This window comes from Thamnophis elegans, chromosome 10 (genome assembly GCF_009769535.1).
Source record: "Thamnophis elegans isolate rThaEle1 chromosome 10, rThaEle1.pri, whole genome shotgun sequence".
Taxonomy (NCBI): domain Eukaryota; kingdom Metazoa; phylum Chordata; class Lepidosauria; order Squamata; family Colubridae; genus Thamnophis; species Thamnophis elegans.
The window spans coordinates 44,308,493-44,334,468 of record NC_045550.1 but is presented as its reverse complement, the minus strand read 5'-3'; the positions used below and the strand labels follow the sequence as shown (position 1 = coordinate 44,334,468).

General features: G+C 35.7%; 1 protein-coding gene and 1 long non-coding RNA gene across 3 annotated transcripts; one reads left to right on the top strand and one right to left on the bottom strand.

Annotated features, from left to right (window-relative positions):
* The first annotated feature begins 16 nt into the window (after window positions 1–16).
* On the top strand, window positions 17–12,211 carry LOC116513636. Of its 2 annotated transcripts, XR_004256022.1 has the most exons (4): window positions 25–198; window positions 8,551–8,745; window positions 10,979–11,093; window positions 12,093–12,211. It is a non-coding gene; the product is annotated as an uncharacterized LOC116513636 (long non-coding RNA). The 2 variants fall into 2 exon arrangements; XR_004256021.1 differs by lacking the exon at window positions 12,093–12,211 and having other exon boundaries at window positions 17–198; window positions 10,979–11,802.
* EIF2A (eukaryotic translation initiation factor 2A) lies at window positions 11,711–25,911 on the bottom strand. The gene is given in 17 exon segments (XM_032224794.1): window positions 11,711–11,979; window positions 12,681–12,718; window positions 12,721–12,745; window positions 13,656–13,784; window positions 14,036–14,152; window positions 14,279–14,337; window positions 14,340–14,573; window positions 14,576–14,848; window positions 16,007–16,126; window positions 16,678–16,822; window positions 16,934–17,007; window positions 17,831–17,913; window positions 18,676–18,772; window positions 19,784–19,902; window positions 22,063–22,141; window positions 22,704–22,775; window positions 25,707–25,911. Coding segments are annotated over 17 exon segments (1,758 nt in total). The 5' UTR covers window positions 25,735–25,911; the 3' UTR covers window positions 11,711–11,913.
* Between the last annotated feature and the right edge of the window lie 65 nt (window positions 25,912–25,976).

The window sequence follows — 25,976 nt, the reverse complement described above, 5'->3', positions numbered from 1 at the left end:
CCGCCGCCGTCCTGCCCTTCCCCTCCCCCCCCTCCTGCTCAGGAGCGGGGAAATGAACGAGCGGGCCCTGGTATCGCTCAGGGAGGGTCGTAGGAGCTCCTCGCCGTCGCCTGAGTGCCGGTTCAAATACGCGGCGCAGGGTGAGCCTCTGCTGTAATGGCAACGGAAAGGAATGACACCGTGCCTGCCTCAGATATGGTATTGTGACAGTCGTGTATAAATTCATACACAAGTATGTGGTGGAAGTTCATAGCTGCTTTGCGCGTTGGAGCAGGTCACTTTTACACGGGGGAGGGCGAGATGGAAGACTCACTGGCCGTGAGGGGCAGAGATGCTTGAACTGTCGAGAAGCGAACTGGCGATCGCTTTAGGTGTGTTGGAAATGTGGGGTCCTGTTGTGGATGTGTTCTCCTAAAGGAAGTGTTTCTCAACCTTGGCGACTTTAAGTCCTGTGGACTTCAACTCCCAGAATCCCCCAGCCAGCCGGCCCGGTGGCGGGCTGGGGGATTCTGGGAGTTAAAGTCCACAGGACTTAAAATCGCCAAGGTTGAGAAACACTGTAAGGTGATTGCTGTGGGAGAATTCGCAATGGTAAGCATAAGCTGCCCAAAAAATATCTGGGCGGAATAGGACTAGCAGGATGTTCTTTACAATCCCAGCTTGTGTGTGATAAAACTCCCCCCCCTCTCCAAAAGTTGGGGGGATAATTTATTTTATTTTTTTGTTGTTGAAAATGTGGGATGCAGCGACTTATTGGAAATAAACTATACACAATAAACTTTGTTACCTGAAGTTTTAGGCTTCGTTGTTAGCCTTTTAATAAAGGTAATATTAGCATCATCTTTTGAAATTCGGGAAACCATGTTTTCCTTATAGCCAAAACCATTTCTTTTATGGCCAATAACTTCAGCAGGAGGGGGAGCTTATTCTGAATGTCCTTGAACACCCCTTGAACACCCTTGCAAGTTTTAAGAAAGTTACAAGCTCAACTGGAAAAAGGAGTTCTAATGTAACCCATAAATTTGCCACTTTTAGAATCAATGTTTTCCATTGTTCAATTCTACATTTAATCACATCTGATCAGTTGGTTTCCCACATATCATATATACTGAATGTATCATTTATTTGTGTACCCTATATTTATATCCTGTATAAATATTTGATCTCCCTTAACAAATGATTTTTGCTTTTCTTGAATTACTTTGTGATTCATATTTTTGGATGGTAAAAATGTCCCTTTGCAAAAGTAAAAATGTTTTTATCTCCCAAATTCAAGGATCAGGTCTTCAGCTCCACGCCAACTTGGGTATTGAAGCAACAAAACTAGCACTTTAAAAAAAAACTTGTCAGTTTCCAATTTTATTTTCTTTATTTAAAATAATATTTTGGGCTGAGAAATTAATAGCTGCCACATTTTAGTCACTGAAGTTTCCCTGGAAACAGAACTATACCTGCTCAGGTTGGCATGGCTAACATAATACTATTTCTGAAGTTAAGAGAATATTTATTCCATCTTCCAAAACTTGAAAGTTAAGGCTTGGTGAAATTTGACATTCTTTTGAAGAATTATGCAAAGAATCCCTGATTTGAAAGAAAATGGTTGTTTCTGTTTTTAAACTACCGAGAGTAGCAGTTTATGTTTATTTTATTAACATAGCACTGTATATGTAAAACATTTCTACAGCAAGACTGACAGTACATTGAGGCACCCTAAGAACAACATCCTTTTCTCAAAGAAGTGTCTCTTCCCACCGCTAAAATGATTCTTCTTCTTGTGCCATATCCGTCATCAGACGTTGGCAATCATGTTGGCGATCTTATTTTATCAATAGCCGCACAAAATAGTGTTGTTGAGTTTTGTCCAAGCAAGTCCCTTAGATTTGAAGCCATGATGTTCTTCTTCTGCCTGGACTTTGTTTGCTTTCAATCTTTCCTTGGAGGAAATGATTGAATTGAAATTATATGGTCATTAATGAAATTAAGACTGAATTGGTTGCTAAAATGCAATTAAGGTACTATTCAGACACTATTCAGATACTTCTGAAGTTAGACATCTGCCTGCCACATGGAGGACTAAAAATATATTTTTTTCAAAATAGGAAGCTGAAGTTTTTATTAGAATCACAGGTACATTTTCTTTTAGATGAAATTCTGTTACAACTCTAATGCTGCAATCTGCTAGTTATCCTGATCTCTACACCTAAACAGTAGGCTGTGCTACATTGTACTAATAGATGTCTTTTTTCCTCAGAAAAATTCTAGATTTTTAAAAGCACATTTCTCTAGAAAATCCCAGCCATAAGAAAAATATCCTTATTGTGATCTTCTGGATTCTTCATAAATAACGCAGTTGCATAATTAGTCTCCAAGGAATCCTGCTTCAAAAATAATGATCCTCCTGGGTGTCACTCTAAGGTACCAGTCTGTTATTGAACATAAAAATAAGAGTAACCAATGAGGACATCAAACTGTCAACACTGTATTTTTAAATCACAATTTTCCTTTCATAACATTTCTTACTGGAACTAGGAAGTTGTAGAAGCTGCAGCACCCAAAGAAATGAACCTCACATGCAGGAAAATTGAGATGTTTGTCTAAATTTATTCATTGAGCTCTGCAAATGGGGAAAATGAAAATAGAAGAGTTGTGTATCTAATAAATTCAAATAAGTAAATAAAGGTAGACTGCATTGACACAATATGGGCTAAACATTTTATAGTGGAGAATATTTATATGGATTATTTTTTCAGCCCATTCATTTCCTCTCTGTCATGCTCAAAAGACCATCAATGAGAGCTGATGTTTACAATATTTTTTCATCAGAATTAAGAAAAAAACAGTATGGTAAGGCTTCCAATCATAGGTGTCCTTGACTTGCGATTGGTCACTTTGCAACCATTCAAAGTTATGACAGACCTCTCCAGAATGATTAACAACCAGTTTTGAAGTTCCAACAACCAACCCCAGTAGTCACCCGATCACATTTTGGATGCTTGGTAATCAGCCCACGTTTACATCTCTTTGCAGTGTTCACAATCATGTGACCATGGTTTTCAGCATTTTTTGCCAGAAGATGGCATTAACTAAAATGGGCTTACTTAGTGACTGCCACATTCACTTAAAAACCATGCATTCATTTAATAAGCACCACAGAAAATATCATAAAATTGTGTGTAGCCATGTGATGATGCACTTAATGACCATCATGACTTAAAACCGTAATTCCAGGCTCAATGATAGTTGTAGGTCAAGGAATAACTGACAAACCTTAAATAGGTTCAGAAGCTAGATAAAACTTCCTAAGAAATCCCAACACTATAGACTAGGCTAAGAAGGGTTTTTTCACCCTCTTACCTAAGTTTTATATAGGGATTAATTAAATTCCACAAAGGATTATACTAATAATATTACAAGTCTCATGGAATTTGTAAGACATAAAATATAAAGTCTTAAAAAGTACAGAGAATTCTTATTCCTACAAATTACTATGTTTGATCAAAAGTTTCCAGTGATCTTTATATCTCATTAGCCATAAGAATTTTAATATTTTCAGTATTGTCTTAAAACTGCTATGAAAAAATACTACAAATTTCAGTGCAATTCTAAATATATTTTTTCAGAAATAATTTTTCAGTATACTTTTTTGATAAATTAGAATATCTTCTATTGCTGGTTATAATTACCATTTTTTTTGGAGTATAAGCTGATTGGCAGTTGGATCTGCCTCCCGGAATATTGCCAATCAGCTGTTCCAGGCTGTAGGGGTTTCCACAGACCATCGGCACCTCCGTGTGTCACATTTTTGGCCTCTGCACACTCCATTTTAGACCCGTTCCAGGCTTCAAGGATTGCCACAGCACGTTGCTGCCAATCGCTGTATCTGCGCTTCACATTTTCTGCCTCCGCATGTCACATTTTTTGGCCTCTGCACACCCTGTTTTCAACATCTGTGCATCATGTTTTTAGCGCATTCCAGCTGGGGATCGCTGCTGCTGATTCCCGCCACCTAGAACTGGGCGAAAACGTGATGTGCAGGGGCCAAAAATGTGACGTATGGAGGCCGAAAACAGATGAAGGATGGAGCCAGTGGGTGGGCAGGGCTTCGACAACATTTGATGTGTAAGATGCACAGACATTTCCACCCACTTTTAAGGGGAGTGCGTCTTATACTCTGAAAAATGCATTATCTTTTTCTACTTATTTCTGCTTTGTGAATAGATGTTGTGGCCATATTGCTTTATGCTCTGTGCATGCTAAGCAAAGATATATGATAACTCTTTGGCTTTCAAAACTGTGAAAAAGATCAGCCAATGATAGCAATGCTGCAATGAAGGATATTTGCTATAGGTCTTGAGAGTGATATATTTGATTTTTGGGGATAATTTTCTATCAGGGATAAATGCTGAGTGAGAATGGAAAACAAGAAGAGAGCAGCTTAAATTGAACAAATATTTCCACAGTTCTTATTCTATTCTTAACTTGGTAGAGTCTACAGTGTATACATAACCACAAACTGCCTCCTAAAACTGTCCAAACCACTAAGAGAACTACAGTTCTGGTTTTCCACTCATTTGAAAATCACTCTTGGGTAATTTCCAGTTTGAGCTATCAGTACATTTGGTCATAACCCATTTTTGTGAACTAAGGGGAATAAAAGCCAGGAGACATTGTTTCTCAGTTGCTGCTCTGGTGTGGCTTTGTGGCAAACCCTCTCCTTAGAATTACAGTATAACTTGCTTGATCACTTCTAATTTCCGGAAGCTGTGGAAGAAATTTCCAAAAGTGTTTAGTTGAATAATTTACAATCGCAAATAAATTAAATAAATCTTTAATTTATTTCATTTTGAATTATTTATATTTACTTTATATTGATTTCATTATTAATATTTTATTGGTTCTCTTATTATTTGTTATTCTTCAGCACTATAATAATGTATCCTTTAATACTTGTATTTGATTATTTACCAGTTGTTTACTGGTAAATTATTATCAGTTATTTGTGAAGTTTCCAAAAGATGACCTAATTATTTTACGAGCCTCAAGACAAAGTTCAAAAGAAATCCATTCATTTATTAGGATCAACATTTTGGCATGTTCTTCTGCAGAGCCGAAACTGATCTCCGCTTAATGGCATCTGAACTTTACCCCTGTATCCCCTCCCTTCTGTCTGTGTCATAAATCACATAAACCAACAAGGTGTTGCGGCAGGCTATGAACATGTGCATTTCACACGCTAGCTGTAGAAATATGAGACCTGACTCTGGCCAAAGGTCTGCATGGCATTCTCTTTTTTATGTCAACTTGATAATAGTCATGGAATGCTTTACAAGTTGGCATCTTACCAATAAATGCTATGCTGCTATTGATAACTTTGCAAATTATTATAAATTCCAATGAAGCAAAACATCCCCTTCCCTAATTACCTTCCAATGAACTGGAAAACAATCAACACTGTCAGTGCAGCCATAAAACACATAGCAGTTCAAGAAAAATTGATAAAGCTTAAGAAGATCAAACGACTTTGGAAAGCAAAAGAGCTATAAGATAAACCCATAAAAGTAACTCTCTAGAAAGAAACTTTTTGTAAAATACTGCCCTTGTTCTTTCAATAAATGAAAGTTTTTATAGTTCCACCCCATTACTTCACTGACCTTACTTAACATGTTATGCTATGAACCAATTCAATGTAAATCTATTTTTCTACATCTAAATATTTGTATTATCTAATGAGCATAATGTCAACCCTGAAGCTAACCTGACTGAAGCCATTTTGAAGCTTCAATGTTGCCACACTGAGCTGAGGGATAGGGAGTGGGGAACAGAGGTAGCTGGGGTTTTGTAGCCAAAACAAAATACTTTCTCCTGGGAATCAAGGACATTCCCACAGGTGGCTAGAGAGAGGGAGAGAGGAGGAGTGATGTTACTAGGGAACTGGATGGCACCTTGATTGGACCATGTGACTGATGGTTTGGGAAAGGAGGAAAACTTTTAATTAGATGAAAACCGCAGGAACCTTCAGAGACGTTTTTCAACAGAACTGTACCAATATGATATATCCAATAAAACTATTATTTGAGGAATCTATCTGCCTCGGAATTCTATTTGCTATTGGTGTATTATTTGGAACGCTGACACATAAATATATGAGATTTATCGTTAGAAATTCAGATCTTCGTATATTGCCTCTGGTATAATTACAATACAATAGCAGAGTTGGAAGGGACCTTGGAGGTCTTCTAGTCCAACCCCCTGCTTAGGCAGGAAACCCTATACCGTTCCAGAAAATGGCTATCCAACATCTTAAAGACTTCCAGTGTTGGGGCATTAACAACTTCTGGAGGCAAGCTGTTCCACTGATTAATTGTTCTGTCAGGAAATTTCTCCTCAATTCTAAGTTGCTTCTCTCCTTGATTAGTTTCCACCCATTGCTTCTTGTTCTACCCTCAGGTGCCTTGGAGAATAGTTTGACTCCCTCTTCTTTGTGGCAACCCCTGAGATATTGGAACACTGCTATCATGTCTCCCCTAGTCCTTCTTTTCATTAAACTAGACATACCCAGTTCTTGCAACCGTTCTTCATATGTTTTAGTCTCCAGTCCCCTAATCATCTTTGTTGCTCTTCTCTGCATTCTTTCTAGAGTCTCCACATCTTTTCTACATCGTGGCAACCAAAACTAAATGCAGTATTCCAAGTGTGGCCTTACCAAGGCATTATAAAGTGGTATTGACACTTCACATGATCTTGAATATATCCCTCTGTTTATGTAGCCTAGAACTGTGTTGGCTTTTTTGGCAGCTGCTGCACACTGCTGACTCATATTTAAATGGTTGTCCACTAGGACTCCAAGATCCCTCTCAGAGTTACTACTATTGAGAAAGGTACCACCTATACTGTACCTGTGCATTTTGTTTTTCTTGCCTAAATGTAGAACCTTACTCTTTTCACCATTGAATTTCATTTTATAAGATAGTGCCCAATGTTCACTTTTGTCAAGATCCTTTGATGAAGATGTTGAAGAGTACTGGACCTAAACAGAGCTTTGGAGTACTCCACTGCATACTTCCCTCCATGTAGATGCAGTTCCATTGAGGACTACACGTTGAGTGCGGTTGGTCAACCAGTTACGAATCCATCTGGTGGTGATGCTGTCCAACCCACATTCTTCTACTTCATCTAGTAGTAGGTTATGGTCTACCTTATCAAATGGCTTACTGAAGTCCAAGTAAACTATATCGACGGCATTCCTCTGGTCCAGTAATTTTGTCACTTTGTCAAAGAATGCAATAAGATTAGTCTGGCATGATCTGTTTTTGACAAATCCATGTTGGCTTTTGGCTATTACTTTGTTTACTTCTAAACAAATGTATGATGGTACACAATGAGGGGTGGTCTGATCTCTGCTTATAAATAAACTAGTGCAAAATACCAAGCTGATATACTTAGATTTATATCCTAAAGAGTACATCATCCATCATGATGTCATTATGCTAATGAAGTGTGAGATTTTATGTCATTAGAAATGACATAATTACACAAATAATTGACAGAAAAGAAAGTATCTGTTGAACAGTTTGCAATAATTCCAATTTGGTGGAAAACTCTTAACATTAAAGAATTGGTTCAAATACTGTTGCAAGATAGTCATGCCTATTTTCTATGGCACACTTGGTTGCACAAAGACAATGCGTGGGACTTTTGCTAGCTGCTTTTCCTGCCACTCAGGTTTAGGAAGTGCTTTCTCCTCCATTTCATAAAAGACATTCTTATAGTCTGAGTATTTCATTTCCTGTGCTGACAGGAAACAACTATGCTATACAATTATTGTGATGAATATTGTATAAACAAATGAAATCTGAACTAGACAGGATCAGATGTGCCAAGGATATTAGAATTTACTACACCAAACTATGTTTCAGCAGACTTTGCAGGACATTACAAGATCAATCCTGTCAGTTGCAAATGGACTAGTCTCCATCTTTCTAGGGACAAAAGGCATGAGGTATTAATAGCAGTAGCACTTACATACTGCTTCACAGTGCTTTACAGCCCTCTTCAAGCAGTTTAGAGAGTCAGCATATTGCCCCCAACTATTTGTGTCCTTGTTTTACCGACTTTGGAAGGATGGAAGGTTAAGTCAACCTTGAGCCGCTCAGAATCAAACTCCTGGAGCGAGCAGTGAGTTAGCCCTGCAATTCTAACCACTGCATCATCACAGTCTTAACCCAAAAAACATACAAAGGATGGGTGGACCAGAATTCAGAACAGAATTCAACTGAATTTGTACTTCAGAAAAGGTGCATTAAGCAATTAAGGTGACATGGTCTGATTTAAAAACCTGCTAAGGTAGCAAATATGAATAAAATTTTAGCTTATAGTAGTGTGAAAGCTAAACTATTAACAGCCCTTTGTAGGGATCTATAACATCAAGTGTCAAATGTGAGGGGCGCTGTTTAATAGTGATGAGAAAGTCTATCATTTGCAAGTGAAAAAGCTATTGCTTGACTTTTCCACTAGAGGGCATTTAAAGCATTTGTTTCTTTTTCCTGCCAGGTATCTGCCAACGTGACCTTATTTTGCAATAACTTTTAGCATAATAGAATGCAAGGTCGGAAGAGATCTTAGAGATCACGTAAATGACCCCCATACCCAGTGCTACTACTACAATCACAGTGTCACTGAGAGACATCCAGCCCGTTAAATGACTCCAGCAAGAGTATATTATCTCACACAGTAGTGAGTTCTAAGGTGAGCTGCTGTTACTATTAGAATATTTTTCCCAATGCAAGACCAAAATGAATTTCCTTGCATTTAACCCCATTGTTTCTTTACTAGTCTTCAGGAACAATTCTGAATAATTTTGTCCCATGCTCTACATAACAACCTTTCATGTATCTGAAGAAAATAATCATGCTTCTCTGAATCTTCTATTTTTCTAACTTCAGCTATTCTTCATAAACTTTCTTCCAGCCCTCTTATCATTTTAGTAACAATCCTCTGGATTTGCTCTAGCTTGTCCTGGGAGGATTTGTCAAATGCTTTATTCAAGTTAATGTTGTATTAAATTCCCTTTTTAAAAAAATCAGGTTTGTTATGATTTATTCTTAATAGGTCTAGACCGGCTCTTCTCTTTCACTCTCTCCTAACTCCAAATGTAATTATGAGAGTCCACCTTTTTCCAGGATATGTGTAACTTTTCAATCTCTACCCTGGCTTCTGATGAGGATACATGACAAACCAAATATTCTTCAAAGGGCAGGAAATGACATTGCAGCAAGAGATCAGCAGCCACTCAGTGGATTCTCTCCAGAAAAAGGAGGAATTATAAGATCATCCGCTTGCACTCTGAAGATTTGACAATAGAGAAAGCCAGAAGGAACTAAATATTACATTTAAAGAACACTTAAATTTGACTTACTAATACAGAACGGAGCAAAATAATTCAACATAGGACATATTGAAGGATATGTGGGAACAATAGACTTGAATAATTTAATAATTAATCATTTTAAGAGTCTCTGCCAATATTGACAATCTGTGTTTAAAAGATGTTGCAGAAAGGAACAAGTTTTATCAGACAAAATTGAGACATTTAAAAGTGGATTTAATGACAGGCTAAAGGAATGAAATGGAAAGAGATGCTACACTGGATATACAAATGAAACTAGCTGGTATCTTAATAATTAAAAGGAATATACAAACCAAACCAAAAGAGTGACTTAACTCCCTATATTGAATTTACAAAAGAAGTCTGTTAAAATTTTGAAGGATTTTGTGAACAAAGAAAAGTATAAAAAGAAATCAAGTTCTAAGACATTACATGAAAGGCTTAAAGATAAAGATTGCTAACATAAAATAAATTACATAAAGTTGATTTATTTAATGATTAAACTAGATATATTATCTCTGGAAATCCTTAATAGTCTATTGCTGACAAGGACTGAATGACAAGACTTTTAAGGATACATTTATAAATAAGAGACAAGGCTGATGTGGGATATAGAAAAGATAGGGAAGAGATCATTTGTTTTGAAAGGGTGATAAGTTGCTAAAATTTATGCTTGTTGTGATGAAGGTGGAAATCATTTCTTTATATATTTTTTCTCTGTTTTACTATATTTTTTTGCTTTTTTAAATTTTCTATATTATTTTTATTTTTAGTTTGTATTACTTTTTAACTTTTTAATTGCATTTAGTAACTTTTTAAAAAAACCCTCTACCTTGACCATTTTTATTTGGCTCTCTTTTTTCCTAATCATTGCTCCAATCTCAATGATTTTATTTTTCTACATTTTTCCAACTTTTTTGAGAAGCTGCAGTGATGGGTAAACATAAGGAAGTCCATTAGTATGCTATTGTTTCTTTCCATTTCTTATTTTTTTATACATTGTTTCTCACATTGCAAATATATTGAATGAAATTTGCTAGATGAAGAACTTTAGCTAAAAATAGTATTTGGATACAAGCCAAGAGTTGCAATCAAACTTGAAAAGTAAATGTAACCCAGAAAGTTGCAGTAGAATTGGAAAGTAAATAAATCTATTGCAAACTGGAAGAAGCTGCCACTAGAACTAAATAAATTAACTCCAGTACTACGGATATACTTGCACAAGATTGTAGCTGAAGAAATGTTATTCATTACCTGTATATGTTCGTATAGCTATTGTATTCTTATTGAAGCTAGTAAACCACAGTAAGCTATGAGCCATGTTGGCACAGTGGTTAGAGTACAGCACTGCAGGTTACTTCTGCTGACTGACTGCAATTTGGTAGTTCAAATCTCACTAGGCTCAAGGTTGACTCAGCCTTCCATCCTTCCAAGGTGGATAAAATGAGTTGGGGGCAATATTCTGGCTCTGTAAACCGCTTAGAGAGGGCTGTAAAGCGGTATATAAGTCTAAGTGCTATTGCTAAGTGCCATTGCTTATGTGCATATAGAGATTGATATTTTAATTGATGAAATGTGGAATTTACTTTATAGGTCACCTGATGGCTGAAGAATTAGCAAAGGCTGATTTAAAATGAATTAGATAGAAGCTGAAGGGACCCTGCTGGAAGATCCTCCTTGTGAATCAGCTTCTCAAACTCAAGACCAGGTACTGTACTGCTTTAAAACACATATATCAGAGCTGTCAAACTCACAGCCCATGGGCCAGATGTGTCACATGTTGGCCACACTCACGCCTGATTTAGTGAAGGGAGGGGGAAGTCGCAATGTCACATGATGTCGTGAGTTTGACCCCTCCTAACATAGATATAAACTCTTATTTCTTCTGGCTTTATCATATTAAGTGATGGTAACCTATTAATGAAACGTTTTGTTCCTGAATATCCAATCCGTTTTTATTTGTTGTGGAAAAAGGCTCTTACATTATAGGAAACTGATTTTATGTATGTATATATAATGTAAATATGTATACATCATACATACACACACATTTATGTATGTATATATGTATATGTACATATGTATGTTTTAAAGCTGTTTTTAAGAACTTAAAGACCTAGAAAACAAAAATGTGTGTGTGTGTAGTATTTAGTATAAACCATGAAATAGCTAGTGAAGCATCACAACCAAAGCACAGTATGTAAATCACATGGTTTGCTGATTGAACTGCAAACTTCTACATATATATGTACCAAGCCTTTGTTTAAAAACAATATATATCAGGATTACATCTTAAACTTAGCATTTGCCAAAAACATAGGTACTTCCAACATACTTTATTTGGATTTCAGCAATACTGTTTTGGAATTGAGATAACTGATTTACTTCTAAATTATAATTATTTTACATTTTAGAAGGTAGGCAGGAAAAAAGTTAACCTATATGGAAAGTAATAAAAGTGAGCATTTCTAATTATTTATTTTCAAATGAATCCATAGAAGAAATTTTTAATTTTAATTTTCTGTAGCTCAAACATCCAGTTCCAAGTCTTCCAATTCTTTTAGAAGGATAGCCTCTTTCTGAATTTTCTCCATCTACAATATAGACATAAGACAATCTTACTTAGTGCACATAATGAAAAAATAGTATAAAATATAATCAACAATTATTTACAAATGTATCAGATTTAAGATTGCCTGTCTTCCAGATTCTTTCTATGTTCATCAATCTATTCAGATATGACAAATGACGCCTCTATGCTGCTTCAAATAAAACAATAAAGCTTCCGAGGTGGGTGAAATGAGGACCCGGACTATGGGGGCAAGTTGCTGACTCAATTTGTTAAAAAAAATTGTAAACCACTTAGAGAAGGCTGAAAGCCCTATGAAGCGGTATATAAGTCTAATAAATAAATAATATTTAACTTAATGTAAGACAATAAAACTTATGAAATTGTGTAAGGTTTAGAAAAGAAACCAATAGTTTATTTGAAACTTATGTGAAACAGATTGCATAAATAAAAGTCCTTTGTTGACCAATACCCAATTTCATTTATAATTATCACTATCACAAGTCACTAGCACTGGCTGCTTGACTATCATGCTGGTGGCTAGAAATTATCTGCTTAAGAAACAAAAGAAAGTCTTTACTGTGAAACTGACTAGGGTCTTGTCAGTTAAGAAGAAGCAGCTGCTAGTTGGCTAATAATTTACAAAGCAATATTAATATACATTTTCAGAATTCAGGTGATGTACAAATTATAGACAACTCTATCTTAAGAATATGATAAGCATACCTGGTTTTTCTCTAACTGTTTACCTGCAGCAGCCTGATCTTTAGCTGTTCAATAGCTTTGAGTTTCTGTAATTCAGAAAACATTGTTAAAAGCACGGCAAAAACAAGATTTGTTTTCTGTGGTGCATGCACTTATGTGGAGGATCTTATATATATATATTGAGCTGAAAGAGAATACTGCAGTGTCTTTACCAATGTCTTTATATTCCTTTCGTATACACTACACAAAAACAATATTTCAATTGGTTTAATATAAAGCAGATTCTTAAGTTCCTAGAAAATATCCAAACTTCTTACCTCTCTTCTTTGGTTGTACAGATACGCATAAGACTTACATATAACATTTAACTGTTTAATTTTGGTTTATTCCCAATGTTGCATCCTGCAGCACCTAAACTAATCAAATGCAGATTTGGATAGCACATTTTTTGCAGTTTGGGGACAACGTGGAATTTTATAAAGCTTATACCAAGGTTGGCCCTTGTCACTGCCTCAATTCAAAGTATCCAGGCCCATGATGTAGTCCTACCCAACCAATGACTTTATTACACCACAACTATACTCTTGGGGCTCTGAGAAGGTAAGACAGATAAAAATGATGACAATAATAGCAAAAGTACATTTCCTATTTCCCAATCAAAAAAAGAGCTGCATCTCCTAGCTTAATATGCTTTATATGCTAAATTGCTGCGGTTTTGTAAACCAGCAAATCTACAGGGATAGAGGGGATTCAGAAAATTCAAGATGGCAGCCATAATGACAATTCTAGTGGCCACTTTTGATGGAAGTTGGAAGTTTTGGATGCTGTACACGTTTTCAGAGGCCATGTGGTCCTAGGACCTCATGTTATGTACCTTGGACATATAGCTTCAGCTGTCACAATAAGAAAAAGTAAAACAAGGATCACTAATACTGCTGTTCAACAAAAGGAAATGGGGAAAGGATCTATCAATAGCTTTTGTTAGGAAAAACTTACCTTTTTAAGATTTTTTATCTTTTTCTCCAATTCAGGATCTCCTGATATTTCAGAGGATATTGCATTGCTCGATTCATTTTGTATTGGAGGAGCTGGAGTGATTTCTTGGTTCCCTTTAGCTCTTGCCTCCTTTAATGAAATGTATCATTAGTTAAGATGACTTTTAAATGAAACCATTCTAGGCAGTAATTTTATTGATTAAGATGTTTTGAGTTCTCTGGAATTTTTAACTTTGGCTTATGTGATAGTGAAAGAGTGGACACTTTGAGGTTAATACAAAATTCTATGCAGAATACTACTAAACAATGATTTACAAAATACTATGGGTTCAAAATGCAATGAATCATGCTTAAGAAAAAATAAATAAAAACAGCTTATACCTGTTTAGCCACCTTCTTGGCTTCATGCTTCTTTTGATTTTTCAGTGCTGTTTTAGATAATGGCTTATCACCACTTTTTGACTGTGTTCTCATGTTCTGGGGTGGCTCATCCTCATGCTATGAGGAGGGAAATCACAAAAATAATTGATGTATAAATAACCAGCTATAATTAACTGGTGCAGAGGCATAGAAGACATAGCAGGTATCTTCCGACACTCTTCCGTGAAGATAATGGTTACTTACCAATTTAGAACTAGTTACAGGTTTATTTCTGAGAGCTGGAGGTCTATACGCTGGGGCAGCCTTGGTTCCTCATTTAACACTTTGCTTGGAACAGCATGATATGTTATTGGCTTTGCTGGAAATACTCCGTCCAAAAAGGGCTGCCAAGTAACTTGCCAAAGTTCTGCATTTGGCTGAACTTCGTATCTGTATAAGACAGAGCCAGTATAATGCCAGATCTTGAATCCATTCCCAACTCTCAGCCTTGGAGAACATGTAGCTGTTACTATATGCTCTCCATCAGGGCACCATGCAAATATGTAGAATCAGAGGCTTGTGGTTTGGAAATAAGTTTGTAGTTTTTAATATCCCATACATCGAGTTGTCCACTAAGATTTCCAAATCCAGCTAATACTAAGATCTGTCCTTGAGGACTGTAGTACACAGCATTGTGGGGACCAGTCCCGAAGTCAAACACAGGATCACATTTTAGATTGAAGACAGTAGATTTAGCAGGCATGAAACCATACACAACGCAGAACTCTGTGGCATTGGGATTCCAGGCTGCATCATAAATTGGACCATTTTTTGCTGTACAGGGAAAAAAAAACAGCTGAAATTGTAAAACAATATCTAAGTTGATGAGAGACAAGTAAAATAAAAAACTTAAACGTAATACAAATTACAATTGTTCAATGAATTCATAAGTGCTACTAAATTTGCTAATAAATGTTAGTTAAAAAGCCAAATAGGAAGGAGGAATATAGTCTGTATCTACTGTAGAACCAAAAATTAAATATAGAAGGCAAGCCAAGCTAGTTTTCTTATTTGCAAATTGAAAATGGTTTTCGGGTCAACTTGAATTGTTTTAAGAAGTGCCAAGCCCCTGATCTATGACTTTAAATAACTCAAAATTAAATTATACATCTTTGTATCTGTAAATTGTTGAGAATCTAGAGACCACCACAATATGTTTATTTAACATTATATTTAAAATTGTGTTGGCCTGCTTGACACTATAAATGTTTCTTTGCAACTAAGTAGCTACAGCTCCCATTTCTGTTCAGAATCAGTTAACTGTGAACAACCTGGCCAGCAACTGGAGAAACATCTGCCAATTCATCAGCCACAATATTACCCAGGTCCCTTGCCCACACTATCAGTCATAAAAGATTGCTGAACAAGGGTTACTGTAACCATTTTTTAATAGTTACATACATTATTTACTTTTATTATAGATTGGAAAAAGCCTCAATAGGCTTAATAATAAGGAACAGTTTCAGAATTCAGATCACATACAATTTTGCAGTTGTAAGTCATTGGATCTTTTCCTTCCATGTGGATATTTCTTTTAAATTTGGTTATTACATAATCATGATGAAACTATAATTCAAGGTCTAAATCTATACAGTTTCATTAAATGCAATCATATAGAATAAAGTAATTAAGCAGTTTTTAAGAGAGAAATCCTTAAAATTCTTTGGCAGCCCCAGAGTCTCTTTCTAGTGTAAGTCTGGAAAGAGACTTCTCATATAGAATTGGTCTCTCTGTTCCATAAACATCTTTTTTTATATATGGAAACTTTCACTTTAAATCTTAAATATTTTACTCCATTTTAGTCAGTAAATACTGGTTGATCATAATATCTAAATATGGCTCTTTAAAGGTGATCTTCAAATTCTCATGGGATTCTCTTTCCATCATGTGTTTAAATGCTTTAAAACATAATATAAATATTACTAGAGCCACTTACGTAGTGTACGACAGCCGTTTCTCCATTGGTTGCTATGTAATGTAGAGTTTGTTCTCCATAATAAGATGCTCCTGTTTTATCAACTTCTGTACTAGCTATCACAAGCATTGCAGTGGCTATTCAGATGAAGAAGAAAAGTTTATTTTTAAAAAGAAACTACACAGTAATCTATTTTTTTAATAATAAACATATGCACTCTTGCAGTCTGAAGAGCAGTATGATTTTTAAAACTAGCTGTGGATAAAGGAGACCATTTTAATCCCAACATCTTTCTGTTTCTTCTAAATCATAATTTGCAGCTGATGCCCTCTGACTGTTGGGCTATAATATCCAGGGAATGCAATGGCTGAAAATTATGAAAATAGTTACTTAACAAAACCAAAATGTTCAAGTTAGAAAAAGGTGCTTTGGTTTCTCCTCCAGATCCTTATTCCTAAAACAGAGTTTGCACAATGGGAACATTTCTCAGTGTATTCTGAAGAGCTAACTTTCAAATAAGTGTACAGGGGTTTACTGTATGTTAGAATTATACAAAATGGAATTGCCATAGCATAATACCAAGTATAAATGTCCTTTGGGCATTTTGATTATTCAAGCCTATATCTGACTACATATAGAAAAAGAAAAATAGACTCAAATAAAGACAATGTTTTTTCTAAAAAAATACCTTTGCTATTCCACAGCATTTTCACCCTATCAGCTTTAAAGAAGCTTTTGTTTGCCAATGCCGATTGTGGGCCTTCAAAGTTAGGATATTGGTAAAGCCTTACAAAAGATGGGGCTCCTTTGGTTCCAGGAACATAAACAGCAACCTGCATTAACAAGAAGTGAAATATTTGTTAAAATAAACATTAAAAATAGGTATGTTCTAAAATCTGGATGAAATCAAAATTGTACTGGGGAAAGAATTCAAAAGAAAGCACCTTGGTTGGCTGATCTCCTGGCGATAACACAAAATCATTGATTTTCTGCAGATGAAGTTTATTTGCAATTGTACCTGCAAAGATCACCATCCTCAAGTTAACAAAATAACAAAAACGTTTGTGAATTGTTAGGTAGCATTGCCTATGGGTTTTCAGCAAGTAATAAGTAAATAAACAATTGTAAAATATATTGTACACATGGCATATTTGCTACTTTAAAAGATTTTACATGAATTGTATATCTTTAAAAGTATGAGAAAATAACTGACTATAAATTTTATCTCAAGCAGATTGAATTTAATGTAAATCTTGTAATATAAAATATTTTAAAGCTTAAAATGGCTGCATTTTAGGTAAAATACGACCATATAGCAAAAGGTTTAGAGGTAAATAAAAGATATAAGTAAAATTTCATATTACATATAGCCCTCACCTTACAATAGTTCATTTTGTGACCGTCCTAAGTCACAACAGCACTGAAAAAAGTGACATGATCATTATTCACACTTATGACTGCTAAAGCATCCTCTGGTCACATGATCAAAATTCAGATGCTTGGCAAGTAACCAGTGATAATTATGATTGCAGTCTCCCAAGATCGTGATAATCTTTTGCAAGCAAAGTTAATATGGAAGCCTTATCACCTGCCGTAATTCATTTAACAACTATGGCAGGAAATGTAGTAAAATGGCAAAACTCACTTAACTGCCTCAGGAACAGAAATTTTGGGCTCAATTGTGTTTGTAAGTCGAGGACTACCTATACTTAATGGAACTTCAAAACTATTAAAGACTAAAGGTGGGAACTGCAATAAAGCAAGCAGCTGAAAACATAAGAAAATCATGAAAAGATTAAACATGGATTGCTTATCTAGAGAACAAGAAAGAACTTGCATACTGAAGTTGTTGTTTTCAAAGAAATGAAGTTCATTGTTAACACTCCTGGCACACAGGCTTTCATCATCTGACCAGCAAGGACACCTAATGATTAGAGAGTGGGGTGGAGTGAAATAAATATTAAAACCAACACCTGGTAGTTGTGGCCTTCAGAAAAAGTATTTTAACACTATTTTTAAAAAGCAGATTTTAAAATATTAACATTAAAAGTTATATATTTAAGTTGTAAATGTGAAAAGCAAATTCATAGATTCTAATCATTACTTATTATATTTTCAAATGTCCCCAAGAATATGTTCTTCTCTGAAAACAAGTTACATTTTTTAAGAAATTAAAAATCAATGCCTGAAAAAACAGAGGACATGCATGGAGAACACAGCTTATGGAACCTTTCCTTTTTGACCACAGGACCCATCTTTATCTTTTCTGTACAATGAAGTGATTTGTTATATCATCTGCATCTCTGTTGCTGTATTTGTTTAGACACATGCATTTGGAAGCACAGGACAGGATGTATGCATTATCATCTGATCAGGTGGGATAGGTATTCAGAATGAAGCTGGTAGAAACTTTTTGAGTAGCTGCCCATAAGCATGCGGTGGGACAATATTTTTAGAATTTTTGTCTCTCCAACCCATAGACCATTTTCCAACTCATTTTTTCTTTTGCTGGCTTCTCTTGCAGACCAAACATGGTCTTATTGTGTTCAGTTTTGTAGAGTTAATGTGTTGAGAGCTAGAAAGATAGAGATCAAAGGAACTTTCTGCACAGTTGAAAAACGTATTAGACATTCTAGTGTTTCAAATACCATGTTCTAATAATAAAGTACATTGAAATACTACTTACCAGTTCTGTGACTTTTTCTGGATAAATGACTTCAAGCATTTTCCATTTTTCACACTGAAAAGTTGAAGGTTAGGTTCTCCTGCACCATCTTTTGAAGCTACAACATACCAAATGTATACATTATACCACATCTCCAAAATTATCGCTGTTCCTCTGCAATACACCACCGATCCAGGTGATGTTTTGTTGCAAACCTTTGATAGAAAAGGAGCTTTTCTCCCATAGTCCCTTTTTGTCAAGTACAAAGTAATATTTTTATCATCAAAAATTGCTAACAGTGATAGCTTTCTTCCTCTCAAATCAAAATTAGCCATTCGTGCCACTGTAAGATGAAATTCACTAAACTACTGGATAAGACAATTCTCAGTTGTCAACCTTTTGCTGACAGAAAGATATTTATGTATTTGAATATTTGGAATGTTGACACTCTACTGTTTTTTTCTGCAATATCATTTTAACTGCCAACGGTAGTGGAGTAATGGAGAAAATATGTGGCATGACAAATCATAAAACAATTTCCTTTTTCTGTCGTAGCGAAACCATTTTGTAAAACAGTGCAGCATTAAAAGTAATCACACTCTTCGCACCCCTTTGGAAAAAAGAAATAATATCACATATGGTTAGGCCCTGGGGGCCTGGATTGTTTATTAAGCATAGAAGTGAAGTGTAGAGATACATGGAAATGTGTCTTCAAATATTTTAATTTATTTATTATATTTATTTATTACATTTCTATGCTGCCCATCTTCCCTACATGGTGACTGTGGGCTGCACAGAAATTTAATACCTGAAGAATATCGCACAGAAAAAATCAGTACACTCTACTGTCCCAGAGTTCACAATATAGAAATAATATTTAAGTTAAGGAAATCAATGTTGGGGATTGATTAAACGTTTCTGGGCAATACAATGAGGTTCAGAAAAAGGAACATAGCTCAAGTCATACACATTTTTGCTGTTTTTGATTGAATCCTCTTTTCCTCAGAGGGTGTATATTTTGATGTTCCAGGTCAGAACAAAAAAATAATCTACTTGATCATTATATTATTCAAAATTACATGGTTTGCTGTCATGTTGCAGTAGCTGGAGGAAAAACCTAGAATACCACTTGTATAAAGCTGCCATGTCACCAGGACATTGCTCTTTGGAGAGAATTCAAGGCAAACTGCCTTTGGCAGATCAAAAGAATGCAGCAGGTTGTGGTTGGCGACATTTACAATGTTTACTCTGGAACCAAAAGAGGTCAGCTCAGTCAAACTTGATTACTCTGGTTAATTAATAGCTTATTAGCTGTTCCTTCTAAATTAACTCAATTCCCAATCACAGAAAACAGTTTCATTCTTCCAGTTACTATGTTGCTTGATATTTCATCAATGCACTAATTCAGAAGCCTCAAAATATAATTAATTAAACTAAATTAGAATATATAGAACTCCAGAGTTTCCAAAACTTGTACACACACATTTCACTAAAATGTCCTTGAGAATCAAGGTAGGTAGACATCATTTCCCTGCTGATACACCACATTTCCCCTTTTCCCCCTTGGCCAAAGAAACCAATACAGTACCTATAGTAATAGGAACCTTGGGTACAATTCTAAAATATCTGGAACATCACTTGAAATCCATCAGTCATTTGCAAAAGGAATTTTTTCTTGGAACAACTTACATCCTACAACAATACCTTTAACACCTCAAACAAAATCTCTACCCCAGATTCTTGAAAAGGGCTCGACAGATAAAATGCCAAATCCAATCCAAACATCTGGCTGACCAACTATAAATTATGAAATTATATGCCACCCAAATCCCAGTGATTCTTGGTGACCTACATTTTTAAAAACATTTAAAAAAATGCAAAACTATAAAAAAAACTATGATAACAACCCGGAGGGGAACAAAAGGAAGAAAGAGACATCAGTTATCTTTAACAAAGGCCTTGGCAAATAGCCAGGTCTTTAGGGTTTCTTGTAGGGTGGGAATCATCTGAATTTCAAACTTCATTCCAGAAGATAGGGTCCTGTTGCAGAGAAGGTGTCGGGGGTTCAGAGAGATGACATTGTTTAATTGATGAAACCCAGAGTGCACCAACCTTGCTAATTAGAACTAGCCAGACAACTACGATGAGAGAGACAGTCTCAAGCATTTAATCTAATCAGTGGAAACTACAAAAACCAAGTCTTTATACTCATTACATCATTGTGTGATATATTAAAACTTAAAAGAAATTTGCAAAGTTTCTCTCAGTTAATCTTACCGCTGGAATATTTTATGAAAATTTATTTCTTTATTCATTAGTTTATTCATTTAATTTGTATGGCCACTCATCTGAAATTCATGAATCTGAGCTAACAGCAGTTAAAAATACCATGAAAATGTAAGTTTAAAAAACAAATGTAATCAGTAACTGAGGTAAAAACAATACAATCAACATAGCCATTGCATAGATTCTGCCATAAATAGATGGAGCATCCTCTGCTGTTAGACCTAATGGGACAGGGAGTCATAATCGGGGAGAGAATAGGGTACTACCTATATAAAATTAAGCAAAGATATACCCTACTTATCCAGAATATCATAATATAAAAATAATTTGTACTCACAGTCCACCAAAGCAGATGGTCCTCAACTTACAACCAGCCCCTTAAAACAGGCTCTCGGATTTGCATGGGCCCTGTGGGGATGTTCCATAACTGAAGTGGTTAGTGGATTTAAAAGTAAGCTCCATCTCTACCATATTTTATATTGGTTCCTTCCTTTGCTAATTTTGGTTAATGTTAAGGTTTGCCATATTTATGATTAAAATATTTTTAAAAATTTTAAATTTTATCATTTAGGGTGACCCAGAATTACTTACTAGTGATATAGGTAGCATATAAATTTATAAAATAAATAAATATACCAGTATAGCCAAGTCCATTATACCTTTTTCTATTCCTAATATATCAATTAATAAATGGAAATATCGGAAAGCTTGTCAATTTTTTATAAAATAAAATCTTAGAATTCGCATTAAAATAAGAAATAGAATGATCGCTAGTACATAATTTGGGATGTTTGCCTAGTTTTAAAATAAATCTTATATACACCTCATAAAAGGAAGAGGCAATTGGTTACAAATCTCACAGAAAAATGTAACCTACATGTTGTGCTCTTTTGAAAAAGATTCAATCATGATTCTTCTCCAAGACAAATTCCTTAGAAGCCAAATGAAACAAGTATATTTACTGATTGCAAAAGTCATAGTAACCTGCTTTATAATAGTGAGTATGCAAAATATTTTCCTACTGGAGGCAGTATCTGGCTAAAACTAGTGAGCTTATTTAAGCAATGTTTTAATATATATTATTAGAACTATAAACACCCCAAAACACAGAAAAAGACTAACTTTTCTCCATTGCCCCATGCAAAAAGGGATCCATCTCTGTGAAAGTAAACAGTTTTGCATTTTTCCCAAAATCCTGAAGCAAAACAAAACAAATTAGAATTTAAATAACTCTTAAAAAGAAAAAAGAAAATTATTTTGATGAAATACGAAGTATCAATTTTTTTTAAATGCTTCCATTTTTTATTTTGATATAAAAGAAATAAACATTACTATAAAACTAAAACAGAAGTGAAATAAGCCAGATGAGATATATTTCTCACCAAAAACAAATGCAGATTTAACTATGCATTCCAGTAACACAATGGTATGTCCATAGTATGCTTGTTTCATTTCTGTCTCAGATATGTGAATAAATATGTGGAATTGCTTCATTTTCCACTTAATAACAAAAAATGTCCTGCCCTATCCACATTAGCAGCTAAAGATGTAAATTAATAGTCCAAAACATTATTATTATTACAAAAACCTGAGTAATATTTGAAGTGGCAACTAGAAATGTACATTCATATTTACAAAATTTAAGCTCTACTGAACACATGTGGAGACATTCCAACCTCCACATATGTATCTGACTATCTGTTATTGTTATTTTTCAGAAATGGGCATCCTAAAGCACATTTAATAAAGCCAAAAATTTAAATACCTTTGAAATGTTGTATGCTCTGTAAAATGAGGTGACCCATGCAACATATAGAGTCCTTCAGATCCTCGTACTGGCAAAATAATGAAATAAGTCATATGTTTATTTTGCTCCAACTTAATACATTAATCCTTAGTTTCATACAATAGAGAAAATTTTAAGTTAATTGAACATATTTCAGTTGAATAATAAAATATGAATTTTTATTTTGTACAATAACCATGCCAATCAGTGAACAAGCAAACCCGAAGCCTCATATTTATTTACTTGTTTATCAATATATATTGTGCTCATCTTGCAGTTTGAAGCAACTGTAAACAACTTACAACATAATAAATCAAATGGATATAAAAACAATCAAAAGTATAAAACAGATTAAAATTACAAAAACCATGGGTTTAGAGTAGAAAGGTAGTGGTGGTTTCTGTTACTATGCTAGTCACTTCCATCCAACAACTGCTCCTTCAGGGTCTCATGCCAACTGACATAGCCAGCATTTCCTGAAGGGCAGAAAGGGGGAGACAGACCCCACCTCCTGCAGCAATGTTCCAGAGGGCTCTGGCAAAAAAGGCTCTTGTGGACCTCACTGGCCACAACTCCTTGGCTGATATGGTCTACAATAGGCTCTTCTGCCAGCATAGGTGGAGCAGGCCAATCCCATTGCACCTTCTGAAATATCCTAGAACTAAGCCACATAGGACTTTAAAGCTAATGACCAACACCTTGAATTGGACCCAGAACAGATCAGCCGCCAGTGCAGCTCACATATCAGTGGTATTACATGTACTGCACTACACTACCTGTACCTCTGAAACTGTAAATGCTGCTGCATACTCTGTAACTGCCTAGAGTTGCTTCGAAATGAGATAGTGGTAAATAAATTGAATAAGTAAAATAAACAAAATAATTCTGGGCCAATTGTAGCTTCTGAATATGCTTCAAGGGTAGAATGTAGAATATGTTGCAAGAACCAAACAGGAGATAATCAGGGCATGAGAAACTGAGCACAGAGACTCACAATACAGAAAAGGATTCAGTTGGTGCACAATCTGAAGTTGTGGAAAAGCTGTCCTAGGCACGACTGCCATTAACCTCAAGTTGGGGAGTCAGCATGCCTCAAAATACTAGTTTTAAGAAGAACAGTGGGAAAAGAGTTTGTCACTATTTGCTGCTTATAAGCACCCACAAAGCACCCAGGAATCAATCAATCAAATTATGCAGCTGTCCCTCTCACAGAATATTCCAATAATCCAATGCTTAATGTGGCAGTACATTTTAGCATGATATAAAGTAGAGGAGAAACACATTCACTATTTCCACTAAGCACTTTTATTTTAAGTACTTTTATACTGACTTAAATTTAAAAAAGCCAGTGACTTAGAACAAAATTACCTTAAACCAATATTGAAATCTGTACAAACGCATTAATATTACGCATCTCATGAAGTGGCACTTACTCTCTAATGTCCCATTGTTAGTTATTTCATTGACATATTAACTCCAGTAAAATGGAAGGTAGTCATTTAAAATTAAGTCTTGGAGCATGCCTCTGGCATTAGCTTTGCAGAAATATTTTAAAAGATTACTTACGATGCTATGTAATTGTGGTGCAAACTAATATAAAATATCAAAGAACACTTAAAATGAAAAGTACAATAATCCAACCTAAAAGTAGTTTAGGTTGGATTCGAACACATCTTCACATGAATTAATACACTGCTTTACTTGAGTTCAGAATTACATAACTGTTCAAGATATAGCTCTGCTTCAGGATTCTGGTCTGAATTATTTATGTCAGAGAAAAGCACGGGTTCATGCATGATGACTCCACTCCCTCTCTTTGAGCTCTAGGAGTTTTGTGGTGCTCAACTGCTTTCATTGGCAATCTAGGACATTTTCTAAACTGGAGAGAATATAGCATGACACAAAAAGCAGCCTCAGGAATGCATGAATTAGAGATCCTTGGTGCACACTGAGCTTGGTGTTTTCTTGCAGACATTTCATTACCCAAACCAGGTAACAACATCAAACTACTAGCATTGACGATGTTACCTAGTTTGGGTAATGGACATCTGCAAGAAAACAACCAAGTTCAGTGTGCACCAAGGATCCCTCATGTCAATCCTGAGCCTCAAATATTATCCTTTATCGGCATGCATGAATATATCAGATGAAAGGGTTAGGGCAGTATCTGCCCCAGCATAACCCTAAGCAGGACTTTAGTACCACAGTAGATATCAAGCATTTCATCATTAGTTGAGTATGCTGCAAGAGAGTTCAGAGGTTATCTGATCATCTGTCACGTACTAGTAAATTAGGACCAGGTAGGGCAATGAGGCCTCTATAATAAGGAGGAAATCTGCCAAACCGAAAAAGAGCCTTAGGAATTCATTAGAAAACAAAATCATTCTGGGGAGTTACCACTCAAAAATTAGAGGGAGGAAATTATGTAGGTGATAATAGATAGAGGAAGTTGGAAAAGATGGGGAAAGTGTCTTGGGTATTAGCATATTCCAACCTGTCTTCTCTCCAAGTCTTGAACAAGTGAAAAGACATTTAGCTTCTTTAAATTCTGAATGAGCATAAATGTGCTGAGTGATCATAAATGAACATTTGGGTATATTCAATGCATTTAGTAATGTTTGTAAGCTTAAAAGTATAGTTCTTCAAAACGTAACTTTTTCCCTCATGGTTGAATCCAGACTCTGTGACAAAGTGTGTAATAGAATGTCTGCAGCTAAACCCTTGTATATGCATGCAACCAAATGCTCTTCCCCGACAACTTTTTCCCTTTAGAAGCCTACGTTCGCCATGCACATAATACCAAATGTTCTGCACTGGAGAGGTACAACTCCCACCCCAGAAAGTGAAGGCTTATACAAAATCCCGCTAAAAATTGCCGCCAGTATGTGACGTTCTCTGGCCTGTACCAGACATCACAACAAGCCTTACAATGGGAACCATTTGACAGAGAATGAGCCTGGTTGATTTATTCTGAACCCACCTGCCAAGAGCGGCGTGGGAGGCGCCATCTTTATCCGGATGCGGCACTTGTCCTTCCGGGTGGCCCCCAACGGGTCACAGCAGAAAACTGTACACGTCTGCTCTGCCCTCCATCGCCAGCTCAATAGCGGAGTTTTTTCCGGGTGACGTGTTGCAAGCTGAAGGGGAGGATAGGGGAGGGCCTTTGATCACCTGGCCACGAGAAAGCCCCGCCACAGGCTCCTTCAGCGAGCTCAGCGCCCATTGGACAATGACGACAAGAGGCGGGCGC